The sequence below is a fragment of the Microplitis demolitor genome, chromosome 9 (genome assembly GCF_026212275.2).
Source record: "Microplitis demolitor isolate Queensland-Clemson2020A chromosome 9, iyMicDemo2.1a, whole genome shotgun sequence".
Taxonomy (NCBI): Eukaryota; Metazoa; Arthropoda; class Insecta; order Hymenoptera; family Braconidae; genus Microplitis; species Microplitis demolitor.
The window spans coordinates 12,645,047-12,671,815 of record NC_068553.1 but is presented as its reverse complement, the minus strand read 5'-3'; the positions used below and the strand labels follow the sequence as shown (position 1 = coordinate 12,671,815).

Genomic DNA, 26,769 nt, shown 5'->3' with positions numbered 1-26,769 from the left:
TAATCCTAGTGTAGTGATAAACAATTTCTAAGTAGTTATTTGAACAATATATCAATAGTTTTAGTGATAAATTTTTAAATGAACAATCTTAGCGATTTTTTTTAAATTTATTTTTTACTAAACTTGTTAATTTATACATAAAAACTACTTAATAAACAATACTAGTGACAGACAATTTCAAGTGTAAATATAAACAGTGACTTTAGAGATGAACTTTTAAAAAATGGCACAAAACGATTTTATTGCGGCGCTTCAGCGTCCAGTCGATTCAATAATTAAATCATTTAATGATTTACATGATCAGCCATTAGCTGAAGAACATTGTCAAAAGTGTTATCAAGTCTGCGCTGATACAATTGATTACTTCAATGAGATCTTGCTAGATTCGCAAATAAATGTTCAAGTCAGAAGAAGTGTACGAGCAAAAATTGTACTTTTGTACAAGTATGCAGATCAATTTGCACAATTAAGTGGAGATGTAACTGGTGGTGACTTGCGTGCAAACCGAAGTCTCATCAAGTGGCAAGATCTTGAAAACGCATTTTCTAATAATATTAGATCAGGATGAGTGGTGAATCAAGCTCATACTGATCTTCGTGCTTTTCTTGATGATGCTCAAGATCTTATAACTGGAAAAGTTGAGAATATGCTCAGAGATGTTGCTGGGCTTAAAGTAAATGTTGAATTGATTTGCAAATTTCGAAATATAAAGCTGAAAATGTGATTGAAGAAACAAAGTCATTTAACACAAAGAGCCGAGACATTTTACCCGCAACATCTCTTGCTACTTGGTATCAAGATCACATCAATCATAAATTATTGAAGAAAGTCGAGGAATTCAATCAAAAAGACTCTGGGTGGAGTTTAACTGAAATCCACAGTTTGATAATTACAATGTCGAGATATGCACCTCTTCAAGCTGGAGATTCAACGTTCGTGAAACTACCCAAGGACATTCAAGCAAAAAAAGCAGTTTTAAACATTGAAAATTTTGATGAACTCTGTTTTCTATGGAGCGTTGTAGCAGCATTACATCCTGCTACTGAAGGACATCCTGAGAGAAAAATATCATATTCTCACTTCAGCTCTATATTAAATTATGAAGGTATAAAATTTCCAATCACTTTAAATGATATCCCCAAATTTGAAAAATTAAATAATTTACCAATTAATGTCTATGGTATCGAGTCAGAATTTTGTAATAAAAAATCCGATAAAAGTACAATAATTCCTTTGTATCTAAGTAAACTCATAAAGTCTGATAAAAAAGTTATTCATCTCTTAATGGTACAGCAAAATATTAAATTAAATATATCTGATTTTGATATTAAAAATTTTCAACCGAAATTTCACTTTGCTTTGATCAAAGATCTTTCACGATTAGTTAAAACCCAAATTACAATGTCAAAATGCAAATTATTTTTTTGTGATCGATGTTTGAATCATTTCAAATATAATTATTCATATGAAAATCACAAAGCTGATTGTTTTAAAATGAATAAAGTCCATATGACATTTCCAAAGGAAAAAGATCGAATTTTGAAATTCAAAAGCTACCGATACAAAGACACTGTACCTTTTGTTGTGTATGCGGACTTGGAATGTACACTAGAAAAAACCCAAGGAGATGATGAAACTCAGAAGCATGTTCCACACAGTGTAGCATTCTATCAACATTGCAGTTATGACAATAAATTATCTAAATTTGAATTAAATCGTTCAAAATTTTGTATTGATTGGTTTATTTTAAAGTTAGAAAAATTAGCTATCAAGTATGAAGGATATTTAAAAAATCCCATACCAATGAAGCCGCTTACTAAACAACAGCAAGAGACACATGATCAAGCAACTGTTTGTCATATTTGCGAAAAAATAATTACAACAAATACAGATAATTGTTATGATCACTGTCATTTCACTGGTAATTATCGCGGCCCAGCAAATATATCTTGTAATGTCAATTATCCCAAGTCACATGTTATTCCCATAGTATTTCACAATTTATCCGGTTATGATTCACAATTTTTAATTAAAAGTCTAGCTACATTAATTAAAGGTGATGTAACTTTACTACCAATTAATGAAGAAAAATATATATCTTTCACGAAATCAATAGAAAATACTTCAGTGTCATTACGCTTCATAGACTCATTCAGATTTATGGCATCAAGCCTTGAAAAATTAGCTTCATATCTTGGTGATGATGAAAAGCTTATGACGAAACTTCATTATCCTGATCCCGATCAATTTAAATTAGTTACGCGCAAAGGCATATTTCTATATGAATATATTTCAAGTATTGACAAACTTAATGACAAACAATTGCCTGATCAAGTACCATTCTTCTAAAAACTAACAAATGAAAGTGTCTCTGATGAGGATTATTTTTTTGCTCAGCTAGTCTGGAATAAATTTAACATTAAAACACTGGGAGAGTACTCAGATTTATATCTTAAAACTGATGTACTTCTTCTTGCAGATGTCTTTGAAAATTTTAGACGTAGCTGCTTTGAAACTTATAATCTTGATCCATTACATTCCTATACTGCTCCCGGTCTGTCTAATGATGCAATGTTAAAATACACTGGTGTGGAACTTCAGCTTCTTACTGATCCTGAAATTGTACTTTTTATCGAGAAAGGTATCAGAGGTGGGGTATCTCAGTGCACAAACCGATATGCTGCTGCAAACAATCGGTACATGGGTGAAGACTTTGATCCAAGCAAAGCTGAATCATATTTAATGTACTATGATGTAAATAACTTGTATGGTGCAGCAATGAGTATGTCACTGCCGACGGGTTCATTTGAGTGGGTGGAAAATGTTGATGATGATGTAAATAAATTTTTTAATGATAATGACAGTGTAGGATATATATTAGAAGTAGACTTAGAGTATCCTGAGGAGTTACATGAACTCCATAAAGATTTACCGCTGTGCCCAGAACACTTTGTACCGCTAGGATCCAAACACTCGAAATTATCAACTACTCTATACGATAAAAAAAATTATATAATACATTACAAAAATTTAAAACAATGTCTAGAGTTAGGATTAAAATTAATGAAAATACACAGAGTACTACAGTTTAAACAATCACCTTGGCTCAAAAGTTATATTGATAAAAACACTAACTGAAGAAAATTAGCAAAAAATGAGTTTGAAAAAAATTTTTATAAACTCATGAACAACGCTGTATTTGGTAAGACTATGGAAAATGTTAGAAAGCACAAAGATGTACAATTAAAAACTGAATGGGATGGTAGATTTGGTGTCAAAGAATTGATATGTAAGCCAAATTTCCATAGTCATACCATGTTTGATAAAGATATGGTAATTATTGAGATGAAGAAAGTAAAAGTCTGTTTCAATAAACCTATTTATGTCGGCTTTTTTATTTTAGATTTATCTAAAACATTCATTTATGATTTTCATTATAATTGTGTAAAAAAGAACTTTAAAAATGATGAGTCTAAATTAATGTACACAGACACAGACAGTCTCATCTATCATTTTACTGTACCAGATGTCTATAAAATCATCAAACGTGATATCTCAAAGTTCGACACCTCTGTCTACCCAAAAGATAATGTATATAATATGCCATTAGCTAATAAAAAAGTCCTGGGTCTAATAAAGGATGAAAATCATGGTGAAATCATGACTGAATTCACTGGACTCAGAGCGAAATTATATGCATTTCGAACATATAAAAACAAAAAAGCTAAAAAACGTGCAAAGGGAGTCAAGGGTCCTACTTTGAGAACCAACACGTTTGATGATTTCATGCAATGTTTAAATAATCATCTGACTTTAACTAAAAAGCAATATTTAATAAAATCGAACAAACATAATGTTAAAACAATTGCGCAAAATAAAATTGCATTGAGCTGGGCTGATGATAAGCGCCAGCTCATTGATGACAGCCACGATACCCTACCATGGGGCTATAAAAATAAGAAAATTGTAGATGATGATGATGACGATGAGATAATAATTAAAAAAAGAAAACTTATGTAAATTAGTTTTAAGGTATAAAAATAAAAGAGAACTTATTTAAATAAAAAATGTAAATATTATTTTTAAGTTTGGTTTTTTTTTTTTTTTTTGTAAAATTAGTTTTAAGGTTTGAAAATAAAAAAAATGTATATACAATGAAAAATTTTGTTTTTATTTATTAGAATATAAGTTTTACAGATCAGATTTTTTCAATGCAGCTGTTGTGGGAGCTATCGAAGCCGAGCCACTTTACGTACAATTTATTTCCGCGTTTTTTTATAATTTTCTCCACTAGATATACATCTGGATATTTGACTTTGCTGAGTTCTTCTCCATAAAATCCACCTTTAATTGGCTTGTCCTGATAGTCTACGAGCTTATACGTTGTTGGATTTGTTTTCTGCACTGTCTTAATTGTAAAAATTTCCGTCGTCCAGTTGGGTGTGTAACGTTTCTCAAACACATGTTTGTACTTGCTGATTCGAACTTTGTCTCCGACTTTGAATTTATTTTTTCGTGCTTGTTGCTGAGCTTGAAAAGGTTTATAGATTCTTTCCAGCAGTTCTTTTTCATTAGCAGCAGTTACATCAGCAGGTTTCATTTTAATTGTCCGATGTTTGGTATTTTGGTAAGTATCCAATAAGTCTTGTAGTATATCAATCCATTTATAAGCACCACGTGCAGAGAATTCACGCCACATTTTATTTTTAAGTGTCCTGTTAAATCGTTCACATATGGACGCCTTCAAGTTGCTGAATGTCGAGTACATGTTGATGTTTTTACGTTGCATGAGTTCTTGAAATTCTTTATTATAAAATTCTTTGCCTTGGTCAACGTGCAGATTTTTTGGAACACGACCTAGTTGAAATATAGATTTCATTGCACTTGTGACATCACTGCCACTTTTACTCTTAATCGGTACAGCCCAAGCATACTTTGAAAAAATATCTATAACAGTTAGCAGATATTTGTTTCCTTTGTTTACTGTTGCATAAGGAATCATTTCAACTAAGTCAGCTTGCCAAGTTTCATCGAGTGCTCGTATGTCAACATGACGACGTTGATAATTTCTGCGTGCTGGTCTGTGCAACTCATACACTATTACTTATTTCTTGTCCTCCATTGTTAACAAAAATTTTAGCTTCTAATTCTTTTATTCGCTGTGTATTTCTACTGATTAAGTCTTTTTGTAACTTTATACGTTTTATTTTAACTTTTAGTTCTTGATTTTCTTTTTTTAATAGCTTTACAGCAGAGTCGAGTGTTACCACTTGAGAGTGTAAATGTGAAATGATCTCAGACTGATCATTCCTTATACTATCATACATTAAAGATAGCTCGAGATATACAAGATCACGTGTGAATTTTACAGTTGCTGCATCGCTATCTTCAGCAGGTTTGCCAACATGACACAGTCTCTTGCGCTCAACATCATACTGTCCGTCAACAGTTCTTTGAAATCCTCGTCCAGGTGGTCCTGGCGGTCCACTGATTACAGCACCAGTTGGAAGTGAACGTCCAAATATATCGATACTCATTTTTTGCTCTTTGGTGCTCTATGATTTCATTGGTGTGACTTGGATTTCCAGCTGCTTGAGATGCCATGAGTAAACGCAGACGGTCAACTAGTTCATTTGGATCATCCCAGTTGACATAATCCATACGTGATTTTTTCTTTTTTGCAATCATAAAATTCGGTTATCCTTTACCTCTTGATAAGTTTGCATTTTTATCGAGAAAATCGGCAATATAATTATTATACTTGATTGTCGAGTCTTCATAAAAACTACCATCTGGTTTATAATTTTTTCTATGAGTATTTGTCATTTTAATAATTTCGAGATATTTATTTTTATCATTCTGCGTGACTTTTGAATCATCCGGCGATTTCTTAAATAATAATTCCAATAAACTAGAAGTAACAGAGTAATTTTTATTTTTTATTCTAATCTCATTATCGTCAAAAGTTATTTCAGAATCACCAATATAAAAATCATTAAAACGTCGACGAATACCATATCTCATATCAATATCTTTACTTCTTCTGTACACTTTAGCTAAATATGATTTTATTTCACCACTCACTGGCTTAGCGGGGGTACTCGATGCAGCAGGAAATACTTGTGTTTCTTCCAGAGTCCCACTTCTATCTTCAGAGATAATACTATCATAATTACTGGCATCATCAAATTCTGTATCATTATTCACCGTTGAATCATCATCTTTAAATTCTTCTTTGACTTCTTGCTTGATTTCTTGTTTAATTTTATGCTTAGACGACTCGACTAAACTCTGCAGAGGTGTAACAATAGGCTTGAACATTTCACCCATTGCCTTCTCAGCTGTGTCTTTACCCAACTTAAGCATTCTGTGCTTTCGTCGGATAGCATCACTAGCCTGGGATATCTGATGTAAGACATCTCTCTGCTTTGAAAGCTCCTCGGTCTTCATGTTGATGGGTTAAAGTTCACTTAATCTTTGATGACTATTTTTCAAGTACAAGTTAATTTATACTAATAAAGCAGTCGAATCCTTTTCTATATCTTCCACTATTTAACTCACTGCCTTTCTCAATCACTACGAAACCATATTTACCATTCCAACATGCTGAACACAAGTCTTTGAATAAATTGTATGACATGTCAGTATTTACATGATCATCATACACATGTTTTAAGTTCATCTCATCTTAACGAAAGAGAACTATAAAATTCGCATTGTCGCGTATCAAATGTTTAGGGATACGTGTATAAGTCTGACAGAGATAAAAACTGTCAACATCTTTATGTCGACCCATACAAAAGTATGCTCTGATATGATCTTGTTTTTCACAAGCAACATCATCGAATATCATCAATGAGTTTGGTTTTGCATCTTCCGGTTTCAGTACTTCTTCATGCTCATTGAATGTAAAAAATTCAATACCTTCTATTGGTTTAAGTAGTGATTCTAAAAATTTATATTTCGGCTGGTTCAGAGATTTTGAGTAGAGATAGATATTATCAAATCTCAAGCCGTTGGGGTGTATGATGAGTGAGAGCAGAGCATTTGTTTTTCCACAATTTGATGGGCCACAAAATATAGCACGTACACTGTTTGGCAATAAAGCACCGTGTCTCTTGACTTTTTTCACTCCTGTACCTTGAACAATTTGATCAAAATTTATTACTGGCAACTTGGCCTCTTGACTTTTAAACTCCATGTTGATAGTTTGCGATCACAACATTAACTCACTCAGCGAGCTATAAGTACCAGGTTTTATATCATTTTAAGTTAGTCATGATGCTGCTACTATGGAGAGCTGACGTGTAGAGACCAGTGGTAGAGGTTTCGTAAACAGTATAATCAATAAGCTACCATTTGAACTACATATACCTGGATACCAGTACTGTGGACCAGGCACAAAGCTAGCCAAGAGATTAGCTTGTGGAGATCCTGGAATTAATCCTCTGGATGCTGCGTGTAAACAACACGATATCGCATACTCGCATAATCGTGAAAATTTGGCGGCACGTCACGAGGCTGATCAAATACTTGCTGAGAAGGCGCGGCAACGTTATCAAGCAAAAGACGCTGGTATTGGTAAAAAAGCTGCTGCGTGGAGTGTAAATAAAATCATGAAGATGAAAAAAAGATTCGGTATGGGGTTGAAGAAGAGAGCAGCTGGTAAAAGAAAGCCTAGCAAAAGAAAGACTGGTAAGAGAAAGTGTTCAGTCACGAGCTTGATTAATTTAAATCAAGCTTCGTGCATTTCCGCTCGGCTCGGGAGAAGCCGAGCTCGCTACTGACTGAAGGTCAGAAACGTGCCGGGTCACTCGCTATTTGGGCCCGGCACATACAATTTCTAACTCAGGATCGTGTCAAGACGTCCTGAGAACCCGCTACAAGCTGACCAATCACAAAATTCGTTTTATATTGGTCAGCCTATGAGAGAGCTCGCTATCAACTGCTACCTTTTGGCGCGCTTTTAAGCCAATAGGAAAATTCGTTATATGCAGCAAGGCTGCCACGTCGACACCAAGCTCCTCGACGACTCAACGACGCTACCAATATTCTTTCTACAACTATCTGTCTAACCGCTTCGCTCAGAGTTTCTACAACGTGTCTTTGCTACTTGCAACCTCGTGCTTGAACCGCTTCAGTAAATAATTTGTGTAAAATTATAACTAAATCGCTACGCTAAATTATCCTCAATATTTAGACAGTACATCAAGGCTGCTATTTATTGAGAATAAATAAATTGTTCTTGTGACAAAAATTAATTGTTAATTAATTAGTATTGACTTAACCGCTATTGACCACGTGTCAATTTTATACGTGAATTATATCTTTGAGTTTGCATTCGCTATCGCGTATAATTTATCTAGTCGCATTCGCTATTAATCATAATTCTCATAATTTTTAAGTGTAAATAAGTGTAAATAAATCTATAATTTATTTAGTGACAAAATCTGTGTAATTTTTAATTGTTTAACCAACCTCGCCTAAACCAGATCCATTTAGTTTATTCGCTCATTTAACATTTTGGTCCTTCGAGCCGGATCTGGCGAAAATGAAACAATTAAAAATTATTTAAAAAAAAAAAAAAATTGTGAGAAAAGTGTAGTGTCAGTTCTGTGTCGTGAAAATCGCTAAGTGCCGTGGGCATTGCTGAGCACTGCTAGAGTGCTGCCCAGGGTGATCTATTTTACACACCGGTGTAAAAAGGACACTTAATCAAAAAAAAAAGATCGAAAACTTAGCGTCGGGTTCACGTCATCGCGTCCATTTTGTGTGCCACGTCAAACCAAGATGGCCGCCGAAGCTCAAGTCGCTCTTCAAATGAACCGCATCGACACGATGCGCAATATGTCTGCTCGCTTAACTGACGCTGTACTAGCTAACCAAGGTGCCGCCGCTATTGATGCTGAACTCGCTATTCTCAATGATTTGTGGAATCGCTTCAACACAACTCATGAGAGACTATTCGATGATGTGCCTGAGATCGTCGAAAATGAATACCACACAGGTAATGCATACGGTACCGCTAATCTCGTATACACTGAGCTCAGAGTGAGACTCAGCGCTGCTAGACCTGCTCCAGAACCTGCTCATGAAACCCAGCCCGCTAATCATGATCAGACCGCTTACTTTGGAGGCGCGCATAAATCCAACTTGCCGCAAATTAAACTACCAACCTTCCAGGGTTCTTATGACGAGTGGGACTCGTTCAAGGACCTGTTTACTTCGCTCATTATTAATGAAGATTCGCTAACCGGGTCACAAAAAATGCATTACCTGAAGACGCAGGTAAAAGGTGAGGCCGCTGCACTACTCGCTAATCTACAGATCACTGATGACGCTTTTCAACCCGCTTGGGAATTACTGAATACTCGCTACACAAATCCACGTCGATTGCTTGACATGCACATCGATGATTTGTTGGATCGTCAACCGGTGACTTCACACTCCGCTGCTGATCTGGATGCGCTGCTACTCGCTAATAAAAAATCGCTGGACGCCATCGCTGCTTTGGGAATACCAATTGGTGAGTTGGACCCATTTTTAATTCGCTTGACTGTTCGCTGTTTACCATCAGACTTGAGAGTGGAATGGATGGCTTCGCTTGGGTTATCGAATGAGTTTCCCACCTACCAACAATTACACGACATGCTAAAAGCAAAGGTGCGTGCGTGGGAAAATTCAGAGATTGGCGCAACCATAACCTCTACACCTAAGAGTGCTAGTGAAAGACCACCATCACCTAAGAATTACGCTAAGTCAGCCACTACAACCAAGCAAGTGAAGTTTGGGAACAGTCGACCCGTTACCTCATCAACGCCATCTACATCTACTGGTTTCGCTAGCTACGTTGCTTTCACTCCCAGGGATCGTACGAGTGAACCGGGCATGTGCCCAATCTGCAAGGAGAAGCACTTTGTTCTCTTTTGCCCCAGTTACCAGAAGGCGTCGCCACTGAACAGAAGAACGATCGTCCAGCATTATCGTCTCTGTTTCAATTGCTTGGGACGCCACCGCTACGCTGATTGCAGAACTAAGCAGAAGTGCCGGCATTGTGATCAGCCACATCACACGTCAACGCATCTTGACGATGGTGCTGCCGCTAAACCAGCACAGGACGCTCCTGTAGCTGACCCAGGTAACAAATAGTTCCAATTTTGGTAACTTTTGTTTTGAATTCGCTAACTTAGTCTGCTTTCAGCTCATTCGCTTAATGTTTTACTCGCTACCGCTATTGTTAAGTTGAATTCGCTAACAGGAAGTACATGTACAGCCCGTGTACTTATTGATCAAGGATCGGAGTTATCCTTCGTGACGCATTCGCTAATCAAGAAGCTGGATATTCAACTCAGTAAAGCAGCTGTACCATTACGTGGAATTGGTAATGTGTCAGCTGGGCATTCGCTTGGGTCATGCAAGATGACGCTGCATTCGCTACACAACAACGCTTCTATTACCATCCAAGCTCATGTGCTTGCTCTATTGACTGTAAACTTACCGTCATTTACGCTAACTAAAAAGAAGGAATGGCCGCATATAACTGGGCTACAACTCGCTGATCCAGACTTCTTGACATCACGACCTATTGACATCATTCTGGGTGCAGCACCAGCTGCACATATAATCAACGCTAAAATACGAAAAGGAAGTGACAATGACCCAATCGCTCAGTCAACATCGCTTGGCTGGATCATATATGGATCTGTGGACACCGCTACATCAAAATTGACCGCTTATGGTCATCATGTCGCTGTTGATGATCAACTACAAGACTTGTTAAGCAAGTTTTGGTACCAAGAAGAGCCACAGACAGAATTTGCTACACGCTATACTGAAGAAGAAGAAGAGTGTGAACAACACTTTGTCAATACACACTACAGACAGTCTGATGGTCGATATGTCGTTCGCTTGCCGCTTAAATCTTCGCCAAGTCAACTGGGTGATTCGCTTAGAGCTGCACAATACGCCTTACTACGTCTGCGCAAACGATTGGAAGCTGATCCAGTCTACAAGAAGTTGTACTTCGACTTCCTGAAAGAATATGAAGACTTGGGACACATGAAACGCATTAAGTTAAAGGATTTACCACCGAACAGCTACCTGTTGCCTCATCATGGGGTTCTGAAAGAGCAGAGCACTACCACCAAGCTCAGGGTGGTATTCAATGGGTCCTGGAAAACTACATCTGGCATATCTGTCAACGAGATACTTCATGTGGGCCTAAAGATTCAAGTTGACATCAGTGATGTACTTATTCGTATCCGCTGCCATCGCTATCTATTCGCTACTGACGTAACAAAAATGTTTCGTCAGATTGCAGTTGACAAGGAAGATCATCATCTACAGTGCATACTCTGGTTTGACGAAGATGACATCCCAATAGTATTTGCACTCGCTACTGTTACTTATGGAACATCATCGGCTCCATATCTCGCTGGAAGAGCACTATTACAACTCGCTGAAGACGAAGGGAATAAATTTCCGAAGGCTGTCGAACCGGTAACTAACACACGCTATGTTGATGACATCTATGGAGGTGCAGATGAACTCGCTGAGGCAATTCAAGTTGCTCTCGACACAAAAAATATGTGTGCCACAGGATGTTTTCCGCTTGCCAAGTGAGCAAGTAATTCAACTGAATTACTCTCTCAAGTCGCTCCAAGTGAAACCCAAGAAGATACACCAAGAGAGCTTGGGGATACTACGGTAAAAGTGCTCGGGCTAACCTGGAATTCAACACAGGATAAATTCCAGTTCGGCTATTCGCTTCCAGAAGCATCACCAACAACTAAACGCACAATTTTATCTGAAATTGCTCGCTTGTTTGACCCACTGGGTTTCTTGGCACCGATCATCGTGAGAGCCAAGATGTTCATGCAGAAGCTCTGGCTGCAGAACTTTGACTGGGATGCTACGCTATCACCGTCGCTTCTTCAAGAATGGAATTTGTTTCGAGATGAACTACATCAGATCTCGAAGATTCAGATACCTCGCTGGAATCATGTAAAAAATGGTGTATCAATCGAATTACATGGATTCTCTGACGCTTCACAACTCGCTATGGCTGCTGTAGTCTATCTAAAAGTTACTGACGCTACTGGAAGTTCCAATATTTCGCTAGTGTGTGCCAAAACACAAGTTGCACCACTGAAGCCTATAACTATACCAAGAATGGAGCTCAATGCCGCTGTCTTACTCGCTCAACTGGTACTCTACGTCAAGAAGGTTTTGAAACTTGAAAACGTTCCAGTTTTCATGTGGACAGACTCCGCTGTATCCTTAACGTGGATACGAAACAACCCAGCTAGATGGAAAGTCCACATTCGCAATAGAGTCACCAAGATTCAAGAATCGCTACCAAGTGTCAACTGGGATTTTGTTCCTGGGAAACTTAACCCAGCTGACTGCGCTTCAAGAGGTCTAATAGCAGCCAAACTAGAACAGCATTCGCTATGGTGGACGGGACCAAAGTGGCTCAGTCAATCAAAAGATAACTGGCCATCTTTTGCTATCCCTACGCAGACGGTATCACATCTTGAAGAACGTCCAGGTCTGGTTTTTACCATCTTCAAGGCAGATTCACACCCGCTATACACGCTACTAGAGAAATTCTCTAAGTTGTCACCATTACTTCGCACGCTTGGAATCTGTCTTCGTGCCATCGCTAAATTTAAAAAAGTGCCACAGTCCACACTGGACACACCACTCTCTAAAGTTGACCTGGAACTCGCTAAGACATTGCTGATCAAGTATACTCAAAGTCAGTACTATTCGCAGGAGCTGAAGCTATTGAAAGATGGTGATTCTCTACATCGAAATCATCATCTCGCTAAATTGATTCCCTACGTCGACTACAACGGAGTACTCAGAGTCGGCGGTCGCTTGAAGAATTCGCTGCTGGATGATGAACAGAAAAATCCAGCCATTTTACCAAGGTCATCACGCTTAAGTACGCTATTGATAGATCATTCGCATCAAAGAACACTCCATGGGGGAACTCAATTGACTCTCGCTGATCTACGGAGATCTGTCTGGATAGAAGGTGGTCGAGTTCCAGTCAGATCACATATTCTTCGCTGCGTCGTGTGCACGAGACATAGAGGTGTTCGTGCACAACAATTAATGGGACAATTGCCATCCGCTCGTGTAAGACCATCTAAAGCATTCTTACACACTGGAATAGACTACGCTGGGCCAGTAACACTGAAGACTTTCCAAGGTCGAGGTGCCAAAACCTATAAAGGATGGATCGCTGTGTTTGTATGTCTCGCTACGTCCGCTATACACATTGAAATTGTCACCGACTACTCTACTGACGCTTTCGTCGCAGCATTTAGAAGATTCACTAGTCGAAGAGGTGCCTGCAGTATCCTATACTCGGACTGTGGTACAAATTTTGTAGGAGCAGACGCCACGCTAAAGAAAGAATTCGCAGCAGGATCGAGGCAACTAAAGGAACTTCAGTATTTACTCGCTACAGATGGCACAGACTGGAAGTTCAACCCACCAAGCGCTCCTCACTTTGGTGGCAAGTGGGAAGCAGCCGTAAAGTCAATCAAGTTCCATCTCATACGAACTATTGGTGAATCGCTATTGACTTACGACCAACTCGCTACAGTCCTAACACAGATTGAGGCTGTGTTAAATTCAAGACCGATCGCTCCTCTATCTGAAGATCCTGCAGATTTAACCGCTCTAACTCCTGGACATTTTCTCATCGGTGAACCGCTTATCGCTGTACCTGGGCCCTCGCTACTGGAAAATAGTTCAGCTGCGTTGTCACGCTGGCAACAATTACAACAAATGTTCCAGAGATTTTGGAGTAGATGGTCATCAGAGTACCTGCAACGTCATCAATCTATTTCGAAATGGCATAATCCGCAAAACAACATCAAAGTGGGTTCATTAGTCTTGTTGACTGATGAAAGATTCCCACCATCGAAATGGCCGCTTGCTCGAGTACTCGCATTACATCCAGGCAGAGATCGCCTGACTCGAGTAGTCACGCTGAAGACCGCTACCACGGAACTTGTACGACCAATCGCTAAGCTGTGTGTACTACCAGTGCACTCTCCAGAAGACAATCCAGTCGACACAGTCGCCAGCGCTGGGGAGAATGTTCAGTCACGAGCTTGATTAATTTAAATCAAGCTTCGTGCATTTCCGCTCGGCTCGGGAGAAGCCGAGCTCGCTACTGACTGAAGGTCAGAATAGTGCCGGGTCACTCGCTATTTGGGCCCGGCACATACAATTTCTAACTCAGGATCGTGTCAAGACGTCCTGAGAACCCGCTACAAGCTGACCAATCACAAAATTCGTTTTATATTGGTCAGCCTATGAGAGAGCTCGCTATCAACTGCTACCTTTTGGCGCGCTTTTAAGCCAATAGGAAAATTCGTTATATGCAGCAAGGCTGCCACGTCGACACCAAGCTCCTCGACGACTCAACGACGCTACCAATATTCTTTCTACAACTATCTGTCTAACCGCTTCGCTCAGAGTTTCTACAACGTGTCTTTGCTACTTGCAACCTCGTGCTTGAACCGCTTCAGTAAATATTTTGTGTAAAATTATAACTAAATCACTACGCTAAATTATCCTCAATATTTAGACAGTACATCAAGGCTGCTATTTATTGAGAATAAATAAATTGTTCTTGTGACAAAAATTAATTGTTAATTAATTAGTATTGACTTAACCGCTATTGACCACGTGTCAATTTTATACGTGAATTATATCTTTGAGTTTGCATTCGCTATCGCGTATAATTTATCTAGTCGCATTCGCTATTAATCATAATTCTCATAATTTTTAAGTGTAAATAAGTGTAAATAAATCTATAATTTATTTAGTGACAAAATCTGTGTAATTTTTAATTGTTTAACCAACCTCGCCTAAACCAGATCCATTTAGTTTATTCGCTCATTTAACAAAGACTAGCAAGAGAAAGACTAGTGTAAAGGAACAAGTAGCACTAAGACAAGTTGTCACAGCTGCCAAAAATTCTATGACTCCTGGAGGTGATCCAATTAAAACAGCAATGAAGGGTGCTCGTCAGGCAGTTAAAAAATCTGGTGGGAAAAAAAATATCAGGCTGCCACGAATTTTACCAGTTCCATCGAAAGTTGGTGGTGTACTACCATTTTTAATACCACTTCTTGCCGGCCTGAGTGCAACAGGAGCTTTGGCTGGAGGTGCAGCTGGTATAGCGAAAGCTGTAAATGATGCAAGTGCTGCTAAAAATCGATTGGAGGAGAGCAAACGACATAATTTAAAAATGGAACAAATATCCATGGGTAAAGGTTTATACTTGAGACCTTACAGACGTGATATGGGCTTATACTTGAGACCATATCCAGCAGGCAGAGGATGCAAGTCAAAAAAACAAGTAGAGCTACCATATCGAGCACTCACAAACATCGATTTACTGAAATACGCTAAAGCTCTAAAAATTTCAAACTTTCGTGGTGTTTTTATGAGAAATGATTTACCTGAAACTGGACTAAGAAAAAATGAATCAGCTATTATTAATCTTGATGATAAACTTGGACCTGGTACTCATTGGGTTGCTTACAAGAAAAACAATGATAAAGTTGTTTACTTTGACAGTTTTGGTAATTTACAACCACCGCAAGATCTTATGGAATATCTCGATGTTGGTAGCGTAAAATATAATCACAAAAGATATCAGGATTTTGATACAATTATATGTGGACATTTGTGTCTCAAATTTCTCATTGGACAACTATAAATTGATGTGACTCTGTGTACAACACATCAGTCATGGCTGAGTCATTCACATTAACGTTAACGGGATCTACATCCGTGTTGGAGGCCAACAACTTCCCACCAATTGAATTATCACCAAATAAAAATTATGTCCTGGGACTTGTAGAGTTATTAACATTTAATTCAATACCTAATATTGATGATGGTGCTAATAAATTCTATGTCTCTTATCCTGTGGATAATATTGATATCGAAAAAATTGATACAAATGATAAAAATAATGTTGATGAGAAAAAAATAGTCAAGAAAAAAAGAGCTAAAAGAAATGTAGCAATAATTACAAAGTTTGATAACAATGTCTCAGTAACTGAAGATAATACAATGAGTGAAAATATAGAAGCTGGAAAATATGAAACTGTTGAAGAGAGAGTCTTCACAATACCAACAGGAAGTTACGAAATCACCGACATTGAAAAATACATTCAAAAGAAATTACAAAGACTCAGCATCAGCATAAGAGCCAATAATAATGAATTGCGAAGTGAAGTTAAGTGTGATCAATTTGTGAATTTTACACCTCAAGATTCTATTGGTGGACTACTGGGATTTGCAAATCGAAAGCTAGCACCACATAAAACTCACTCATCAGATTTACCAGTGAAAATATTAAAACTCAATGCTCTGAGGGTTGAGTGCAACATCACATCAGGCGCTTGTATAAATGAGCACAAAGTTCACACTATTCATGAATTTTTTCCAAGTGTACCACCAGGATATAAGATTGTTGAATTGCCATCTCACGTCATTTATCTGCCGATCACCGTACAAGCAATACAAAATCTCAGACTGAGAATTGTTGATCAAGACGGAAAACTGGCTAATTTTAGAGGTGAGACAATAACCATAAGACTGCATATAAAGTCTATAAAATAATGGGTATCGTGTGTGAGACAAAAAGTGGTGCTGGGTATAAAACGACAGCAACATGGTCGAGCAACATCAGTAACCGAGTACCTCACAAGGTGTTAACACATTAGAACGCTCAGTTTCTTCAGAGCCTAGGACTAAAATTACGTGGAAAATTAAGAAAATAAAAATTTATTTTTGTTGTTTGACGTGTACACGACCATGGCGGCAGAAATCTTAAATATTCAACGACAAATCATTATTGATGAGTCGATTGCACACTATCAAGCACATGCTCATCTCCCGTATGCTTCATCAACATTCAACAACAGCGATGAAATAAGAATTGCTGTTCAACATCAAGATTTATGTCTACTTCCAAGTAAAAGTACACTGCATGTGTACGGAAAATTCACAAAATTTGATGGTACAGCTGTAAGTGCAACTACTCACATGGTAAACATGACAGTATATTATATGTTTGAAGAAATACGCTATGAGCTCAATGGTGTTGAGATTGATCGTAACAAAAATGTTGGCATCACAAGTCTCATGAGAGGATATACATCACTGAGTCCAGCTCAACAAAATACACTAGAAAATTCAGGCTGGATTGTGAATGATGCTGTCAACAAATTACTCAATGACAATGGCTACTTTGATGTATCTATACCACTGAGTCTTTTGCTTGGATTTGCTGAAGATTATAATAAAGTTGTCATCAATGCAAAGCATGAATTGATTTTAATAAGACCAAATTCTAATATGAATTTCTATGTTGTGGCTACACCTGCTGCTGGAGCTCATGCTGAAGCTGTTAAAATTACGCTGCAAAAAATCGAGTAGATTGTACCATATGTGACTATGGCTGATAAACAGAAAATTTAAGCTTTGAATGATATCACAAGTGATCCAGCTATCTCAATCAGTTTCCAGGCTTGGGCGCTGTACGAGTATCCACTAATACCTAATATTTCGAAGCACATTTGGGCTGTCAAAACATCTACGCAGCTCGAAAAACCACGTTTTGTAATCCTTGGATTTTAAACAGCAAGAAAAAATGATGCAACTAAAAATGCCAGCGTATTTGATCACTGCAACATCAGAGACATAAAATTATTTCTAAGCTCTCAGAGTTATCCTTATGGGAATTTGTACCTCAACATTGCAAACAATCAATATGCTTTGTTGTATGACATGTATATAAATTTTCAAACTTCATTCTACAACAAAAAACCTGAGCCACTGTTAACAAAGAATAAATTTTTGGAACAAGCATCACTGTATGTTATCGATTGCTCGAAACAAAACGAATCGATAAAATCTGGACCAGTGGACGTTCGTCTGGAATTTGAATCTACAAATCAATTTTCTGCGCAGACATCAGCTTATTGCCTCATTATACATGATCGTATAGTCGAGTATAATCCTATAAGCAGCATCGTACGGAAACTAATATGAAGAGTGTTAAATTTAATCCAACGCCCACCATACATTACATGTATGTATGGAGATTTGCACACGAGCAAGCAAGAAGAGGCGAATGAGAACAAGCAGCAAGAGATCGAGAACGATTTAAACAAAGAATTAATAAATTAAATATAATTATTGAACCTGTATTAATTAAAAAACTTACATTTATAAATGAATAAACTTTTTTTATATTGATATACATTGTTTTTTATTATTTATAACCTAAAATATACATTTAAGTCTTATATAACCTGAAATATTTTTTTCATTTTACATAACCTCAAATACATAATAAACTATAGATATTTTTTTCTTAACCTAAAATGTACATTTTAGTTTTACATAACCTCAAAATATACATTTAGTCTTACATGAAATATAGTCTTTTTTCTTAACATCAAAATATACATTTAGTCTTACATAAAATATAGTTTTTTTTCTCTTAACCTAAAAATATACAGTTAGAGCAATCTTTTTTGAATGGATATGCAAAGCTATCAGGAATATCATCATGGAATATATGATGATCCCGACACCTTTGATAGCCAATCAATTTTTTCATTATTTTTTAATTCTTCTGGTAGTTTGTGCTAAACGAAATCAATTTGCTGGTCTGCATTTTCAAGGATAAATGTATCATCAAAGCATGCGATGTCTCGATCATCCATACAAAATAGATTCCCCAATTGATTGAAGATCTGAACTGACTTTTCGTATGTTGGTTGAATTCCATAAAAATGCCAGAACCATCTCTTGAACTCTTGGACATTTTGAAATACACATGAAGTATCCAATTTCTCCAAGTGATATGCATAGTATGGACATTGATATTTCAAGAAATCATTCTTTTGATAGAGTGAGAAAAATTTCAGTTTTTCTAAATCGATGATTGGTACAGCCGGGTCAATGAGATCTTCAAACCATTTCTTCTTCTGTTCACCTTGTACGTAAAAGTATCGTGTATGTTTGACCATAATTTCAAGAATGTCTTTCAATAATTCATATGGTAGCAATCCGGCTATCCATGATATTGAATGGTGATGCTTATGATGATCAACACTTTTCTGCATTACAGCAACATCAACTTGATCCAAAGGTGGTTCAAACAACCAATGTTCACTTCATGCAAGACCATATGTACCCACTTTATCATAAATATCAGTAGCACAAAGTTCTTTTATCACAAATCTGCCATCAGGCATCTCGAAACCCACAAAATCAATTATTAAGTCCATTATTATTGCGGTTTGTTAGCTTTAAACAATAACTTAGTTAATATAAAAGTGATTTCATGACAGGTTTGTTCATAATCTTTGCGATCTTTGAAGTTTAATAATATTTCTTTCCAATGAGACAATTGTAATTCGATTTCTTTCGTTCGAATTGCTAATTCTTTGTTTCTCTCTTCATTCGTTTTCCTAAAATAATAGAAATCAGGGATACAAGCGTCGTCGTCGAAAATATCACTTTCGCTGCTTATATCCTCGAATTCGATTTGAGCATCGTGGTTACACTCACCAATGCATACATGAAGTCTATAAAAGTTAATAATTAAATATTTATAGTTAAATTAATTAAAAAATAATAATTTTTTTGTTTTTTTTTTTTTTTTAATAATAATTCTTACATACTTTAAACCGTGAGGAACCATTTTTATGATTTTCTAAGTATACGTAATTGTAGTTTTTCCGTTTTTTCACTAATTTCAAATAGATTCTGTGCTAAATTTCTTTTTTCAGCACAGCCTGGACACGATACTTCTCGCGCACTTTCAATAATTTCAAGATTTTTAGCAAACGCAATTACATTATTGATAAATTTTCCAATATCCTCAGGAGGCACGTCACCAAATAACGATTCAATAATATCGTCGAGATTATCGGTGTATGGCCGGTTATGTAAGAGAAGAATTCTTTCACTTTTACTGAATTTTTTATCCATTAGCACAAGCTGTTAACTAGAACGTTCCTCGATATAGACTGACTGCTGCGAGCTCGTAAGCTCAACGCTCAGCTCATTTCCCCCTCTCTAGCTCAAAAACAAGTTCAGACTTATCGGATGACGTCATCATATACGCAGTTAGAAATAAAACAAAGGAAAAAACCAGTTAAGACTTGTTGGATGACGTCATCTACTACGCAGTAGCAAAAAAAGAGGGGAGAGAAACTAAACCACTAGATGGCATGGCTTCTCGCAAGTGCTCGTACTACATCGAGTTTGAATATATCAAACATTGGTCAGAAAGTAAATTGGCCCCGTGATGACGTTCAAGGCTGATAGACTGAGAAAGTATCAGTCTTGAGCGCCATCACGGTGTCATTTTGTTTTCAAATTTTCCCACTCAAAATATACACACAAGGCGCCATCTATAATAAGACGAGCTCAAAATGGCTGATACGAGCTCAAAATGGTGGACACGAGCTCAAAAGGGTCCTAGATAAGCTCACAATGAGCTCAAACGGTAAAAACACTGCCAAATAACGCCAATTATCATTAAAATGATGTCAAAAAGGCCCCAAATAACGTCAATTAGCATCAAAAAGGCCCCAGATAAGCAAACCAACAGCCGACACATTATCATCAATCCTTAACTTACCCTCAGTCGATACAACAGATCGTACCCATTTTGATGCTAATTGGGACAGAAACCCCCTTACCTATCTACTGGTAAGTTATTTGCAATTAACGGAAAATTTTCTTAAATAATCTAAATTTTGTTGCTGTTATGTCCGCCGCTTGAATTTAAATTGATTATCCGGGATTTCTCCCTTCGGTAGCGATAGAAAAAATTTAGACGAGCGATTTGGAGGTTGCGGACAACATTAAAGAATACGAGGAAGTGGAATCTTCCTTTAATTTATTATTTATGGTGGATCTTTTACTTCAAAGTAATGTCACGATTGGAGATCGTGATGGGCGTAGGTACGATATTCGTATAAAGTATAGTGAATAAAAAACTTACATTGATCAAGGACCGATCCTATGACCTGGGCTCACGTGACCAAATGCTCAGCTTATTCTATTTTATATTTAATTCGCGCCCACACAGTATTGTTGAAGACAATATTGATAAAACCCAAAACGATTTCCAATTTATTATGTGACTGATCTAATTTCACAATCAAACGTCGAGCGGTAAACGTAAGATTGTGTACCCCCTACTGTGAACTATCGGTCTGAGCGGCTAGACAGGTAGTAAAATAAGGGATAAAGGAAGGTGGGTTGCCGAAAAGCCTCGTGAAGCTATTATCTCGTTGTTAAAGTAAAATTGTCTGATAAATAATGTTTTTCAAATGTTTTATGTTAACGAGTATTTATTTATTAAATGACTCAATATTCTCAAAATACAAAAGGGGTTACAAATGGCAATATTAAGAATAGTAAATATGAAAGCAAATGTTCCATGCATATGGGTTACAATTATTTCAGAGTATATAAAAATAAAAAAATACCAAACAATGGTTACAATATTCAAAAACTTACCCTAAACAGGTTTTGGTGAGGTGTCAAGACTGTCAGCAGTTACACAGGACACTTATTCACGACGCGTTCTCGCGGTCAATTAATGTGATTTTAAATTTATCGAATTATTTATTTATTTAGTCTACCTTGTTGTATAAGCTTCAATGATTATGCGTTTTTAAATCTCTGTAGGTTAAATTAAAATGAAGGTCTTCGCGCTTTTCGCGGTTAAATAATTTCAATGTATTCAAATTCTTCGCGTCTTCGCGGTAATATAAATTTATAAAATCTTCGCGTATTTTTCGCGGGAAAAATATTTCTAAATATTATTCAAATTCTTCACCTTTTCGCGGTAAAATATTCTTTAAAATCTTCGCATTTATCGCGGTAAAATATTCTTTGATTCTTCACGTTTCTCGTGGTATATTTCAATATAAAAATAATAAAATGAATGAAATTAAATGGATTATAATAAGATGAAGATAATCAACGCTGTACCGGTGCTAAACGGTTGATATTAGTTCACGACTTACAACGATCAAGGACCAATCGTACGATCTGGGCTCACGTGATCGGATGCTATACGCTAATATCGCGTTGATTATGCTTCTGAAGCTAGTAGAAAATAATATACCGATTATACGAGTGCTTACGACGATCAAGGACCGATCCAATGATCTGGGCTCACGTGACCGAATGCTCAATCGGGATATCAATCCTCTAGCCACGAACACCGTCAAGTGTCCGGAGTTCGGTAAGGTTCAGAGTTTGATTCCTAAAAGAACTGATGAGCTAAAGTCCATGGTCTTTTTATATGATCCTCGCATATGAAAAGTGGTGGTAACCAGTTTCCCATACGAGAGGACTCGGACATTTTTTACAATTTTCTATTTCATCAGCGTAAATGTGGCAAATTGCAGGATACTGACAGTATTATTATCACAAAAACAACGATTTCATTATTGTAACATTATCGTATAATAGTTTTTATACAGCATTTTATTGGTAAAAGTTCGGTATTGTTATAGTTTTTTCGCAGCATTTTTTCAGTAAAAGTTCAGCATTTTTATAGTAATATTACTGTAGTAATCTGGTAACTCTACAGCATAAGTACAGAAAGTATATGGCATAACTACAGGAAAAAAACTGGCCAATATAACCATATTAATACCAAATTATTACGGTAAATTTACGGCATGTGCATAAATGCCGAAAATATACGGCATTTTTACGGCATTCTCAAAACCGCGAGGACTAACAAGTCAATTGCAGCATAATATTACAAAATTATAAAAGTTTTACGACCAATATAAAAAATTAAAACTTCGTCGAGATATAGAAAAAAAATCGCCAACACAACAAAAGCATGGACAAAATTTTTATGCCAAGCTTGATCAATTATTCGACATCTCTAAAAATGACGAAATTCAAAATTTACCAGATAATTTACGAATATATTTAATGGAAATTCGTGCAAAAGGTAGTAATAATAAATGTGTGCCGTTAACATTAGAAAATCCCATAAATATCGAAATTCAACAACTTGAAGAATTGAATAATGATGAAGATAATATTAATATTAATGGTGATGAAAATGTTAAGTATTGATTTTATTCGAAATAACCAACAAAGATAATAATTAAGAAAAAAAAAATTTTTTTTACCAATGAGATTGTTAGTGAAAAATTAAATTATTTTTCAACCTCAACCAGATTACGCTTTATTAACTCTTTTATCTGAAGAAATACAAACATTTTCAATTTATTACACTGAGAAAAAAAATATTTTTATCAAGAACATTTACTTGATATAAGAACATATATTCTTGATAATTTTCAAGAGTACATAATTTTGTCTCAAGAATTTCGTAGAATTGAAGGAAATAATTTTTATTTAATTCAAGTAAAGCTATTCTTTTGTTTTTTCACAATAGAATATCAAATTCATATAATAACAAAAATAAATTTGATGCTCTTTTCTCAAGAAATTGATAATTAATAATAATAAAATAAATATTTTGAATGGATTTCTTGAACCGAGAAATTCTTGTTTGGAAAATAGTATTTTGTCAGTAAGCTTATTGTTAAAGTTATAAATTCAGGAAGCAATTAATCAATCACTACCATAAACTTTTTTAAATTAATTTATCCAGTGATTAAGTTTTATTTCTAAGATTAATTATTTATTCATTTTTATAGATTTAAGTCAGAAAATTGTCTTAGAGCTCGGCAACCAGTCAATCATCGAATGACAATGATCTCAAGCGTGCTCGTTCAGAATTCGAAATTGAAATCCCTCCGACAAAAATAAAAAAGTCATTATTATGACGCCTGATATTGTGTCAATGTTAGATTGTACGCAAACAAGCGATAGACAGGCAATGTATCTTTTTTTCTTCAGTACTCCACAGCTTTGGATTGGATGTAAATAGATTTAATTTGAACCGTACAACTATACATAATGCTCGTATCGAATTTAGAAAAAAAATTATAGAAACGCTGAAAAACGGTCTTAGTGTTGCTCAATGTCTTGTTATTCATTGGGACGGAAAATCTCTCCCTACATGTTCAACAAAAAAAAAGTAGAGCGACTTCCGATAGTTATTTCAGATTTAGATACCGAACAATTCCTCGGTGTCCCAATGCTTGAAAAAGCAACAGGACTTAATCAAGCTGAGATTATTTCTGAAATGGTGAATGAGTGGAATATTGCGGATAGAATTAAAGAAATGTCTTTTGACACAACCAGCGTCAACACCGGTAAATTTTTCATAAATTACTTTTTTGATAGAAAATAATTCCGTTTGAATTTATAATTATTGGTTCATTCATTCATGTAATTATCATAATTGCAGGCTATTTAAATGGCACATGCACTTTGTTAGCTCAAAAATTTAAAAAAGATTTATAATATCTTGCCTGTCGTCACCACATTTATGAAATAATTCTAGGAAATGTGGTAGAAGCATGACCAATAACAACGGGACCAAATGTACTAATCTTCAAAAGATTTCAAGATTATTGGGATAAAATTGATTTATTTAAATATGATATTGGGGTTAATAATGAAGATATAGTAAATTTATTGAATGAATCTAGGAAAGAAAAAATCAGTTTTATCAAAAATCAATTAGAGATAATAATTAAAGAATCGGCTGATATTTATTATTTCATATTTTTTTTAATTATATTTAAGCTATTATTTAGTATTTCAAGTATTCAAAGAGTAATTTTCTCATCTTTTTTTTATTGTACTAAATTTACTTTTATTGGGCATGGAAATTAAAATATAATTTATATATTTATCTTGTTTGAATTGTCAATGATTTTCAAGAGATGATTATCGAGAATTCTCGTTGGTAAGTTATATTTTTCTGGGTGGTATTCCAAAAAATGGCGTCAAGTTCAGAGCTCCAGGTGCGACGCATCATGCAAGATGGCTCGCTAAAGCAATATATTGTTTAGAAATCTATATGTTTAGAAAACAATTTATAACGTTCTCTTCTATTTCACACGACCCACGGCGGAGTGTGGTTAGTGTCAAATAGCCGTTATGGCCCTCCGATGGTGAAAAACTGAAAATAAAAATAATAACGAAAACAAAAATCCTGTCTGGAGATGCTCCAAATCTTTACTGGGCACACAGCTCTTATCAGGCTGGGTTAGAAATCCTAGTTGGGCGCTAGTTCGTGCACCTCCACGAACAAATTCAAATAAAATAAAAATGAAACATAAATAAAATGATCAGGGAGCAGTTTTCAGGTCAGGAAAAGGATTAGCAAGAAAGAGATAGCTATTAATTAAACAAATAAAAGTTAAATAACTACCGGGTTGGTGACCATGTGTTTCTCAGTTATATTTTAAATCATAAAATTAAATGTTATATAAAATTAATAATTTATATTTGCAAAAACAATATTCGCCAATTGTTTATAATCTTATGAAATTCCCAAATAATAAATAATTGCACTCAATAGCACTATAGATACAAATAATAATAATTGCTCATAAATACTTGTGCGCACAACCCTGATTAAAAACTCCGATTGAAACTGATTGAAAACGTCGTATCAGATTTACTCAGAAATTTCTGATTGACATTCAATCAGTTTCAATCGGAAACTTTCGAATGATTCTGATTGAAAGTTCATCAGAAATTTCCGATTGACTTTTAATCAGTTTCAATCGGATTCAATCGGAAACTTCCGAATGATTCCGATTGAAAGTTAATCAGAAATTTCCGATTGACTTTCAATCGGATTTAATCGGATATTTCCGGAAGGTTTCGATTGTAAATTAATCAAAAATTACCGACTCCCGGGAAAAAATAATTTTATATATTATTAAACAGTACAAAATCAAAAAATCGAATATATCAAAATCTACGTTGAATCTATATTAACTATTAGATTGCATGTCATGAAGTAATATAGGATATACTAAATTACCACCAAAAATAGTACTTGTCACTCTGTCAGAGAACAGAGGAGTGCTCTTGTCAGAATTGCTTCCAAGTCGGGAATATAATACGTCTGAACTACGTTTCTTACCAGGGACACTACACAAGTAGCAGGCGCTATCTAGTGGCGAGAACCGAACTACTCCCACTGCTATTGTCTAGGACTGGTGAATTTTCTCTCTTGCATATATGTCTTTCCTCCTAAGAAATTTTTCTCTTGGATCAAGCAACTTTTTTTTCTATTAGTTGGAGCATACGAAAATCCTTGCGTTAATCACCCCCATGAAAAAAATTTTTTTAAAAAATATAAGTTAAAATACAAAAAATATATTTTAGAATTTATAAAATATAAATCAGAAAATTATTTTTTTAAGAGCTTGACATTGAAATGAAAATAACTAGAAAAAAAACGAAATTTTGAAAAACTTTATTCATCAAAATTTTTGAGAAATGAAATTACCTACAAAAAAGTTTCTATGAGATTTTCTGATAAAACTGATAGCTTCGCCGGAAAAGTAAAAAGATTTCAAAATTTACTATAAATTTGACTTTAAGCTCAAATAACTTTTGAACAGTTAGATTTATCAAAAAATGATGAGACTTTTGTTGTAGATCATTCAATTTACTACAAAAATATCTATCGTGCATAATAATTCGTTGATTATCTTGAAAGTTAGAAAATTCTAAAAAATAAAAAGTTTTTTTCCCGTGTTATTTAAATACTCTGTAAATATGAACAAG

The 26,769-nt window shown here is 35.7% G+C and overlaps 1 protein-coding gene across 1 annotated transcript; it reads left to right on the top strand.

Moving 5' to 3' along the window:
• Positions 1–13,206: 13,206 nt before the first annotated feature.
• On the top strand, positions 13,207–15,751 carry LOC128668552 (uncharacterized; the record flags this gene model as incomplete). Its single annotated transcript, XM_053741713.1, has 2 exons — positions 13,207–13,954; positions 15,039–15,751. Coding segments are annotated over 2 exons (1,461 nt in total), but the record flags the coding sequence as incomplete, so codon positions are not given.
• Between the last annotated feature and the right edge of the window lie 11,018 nt (positions 15,752–26,769).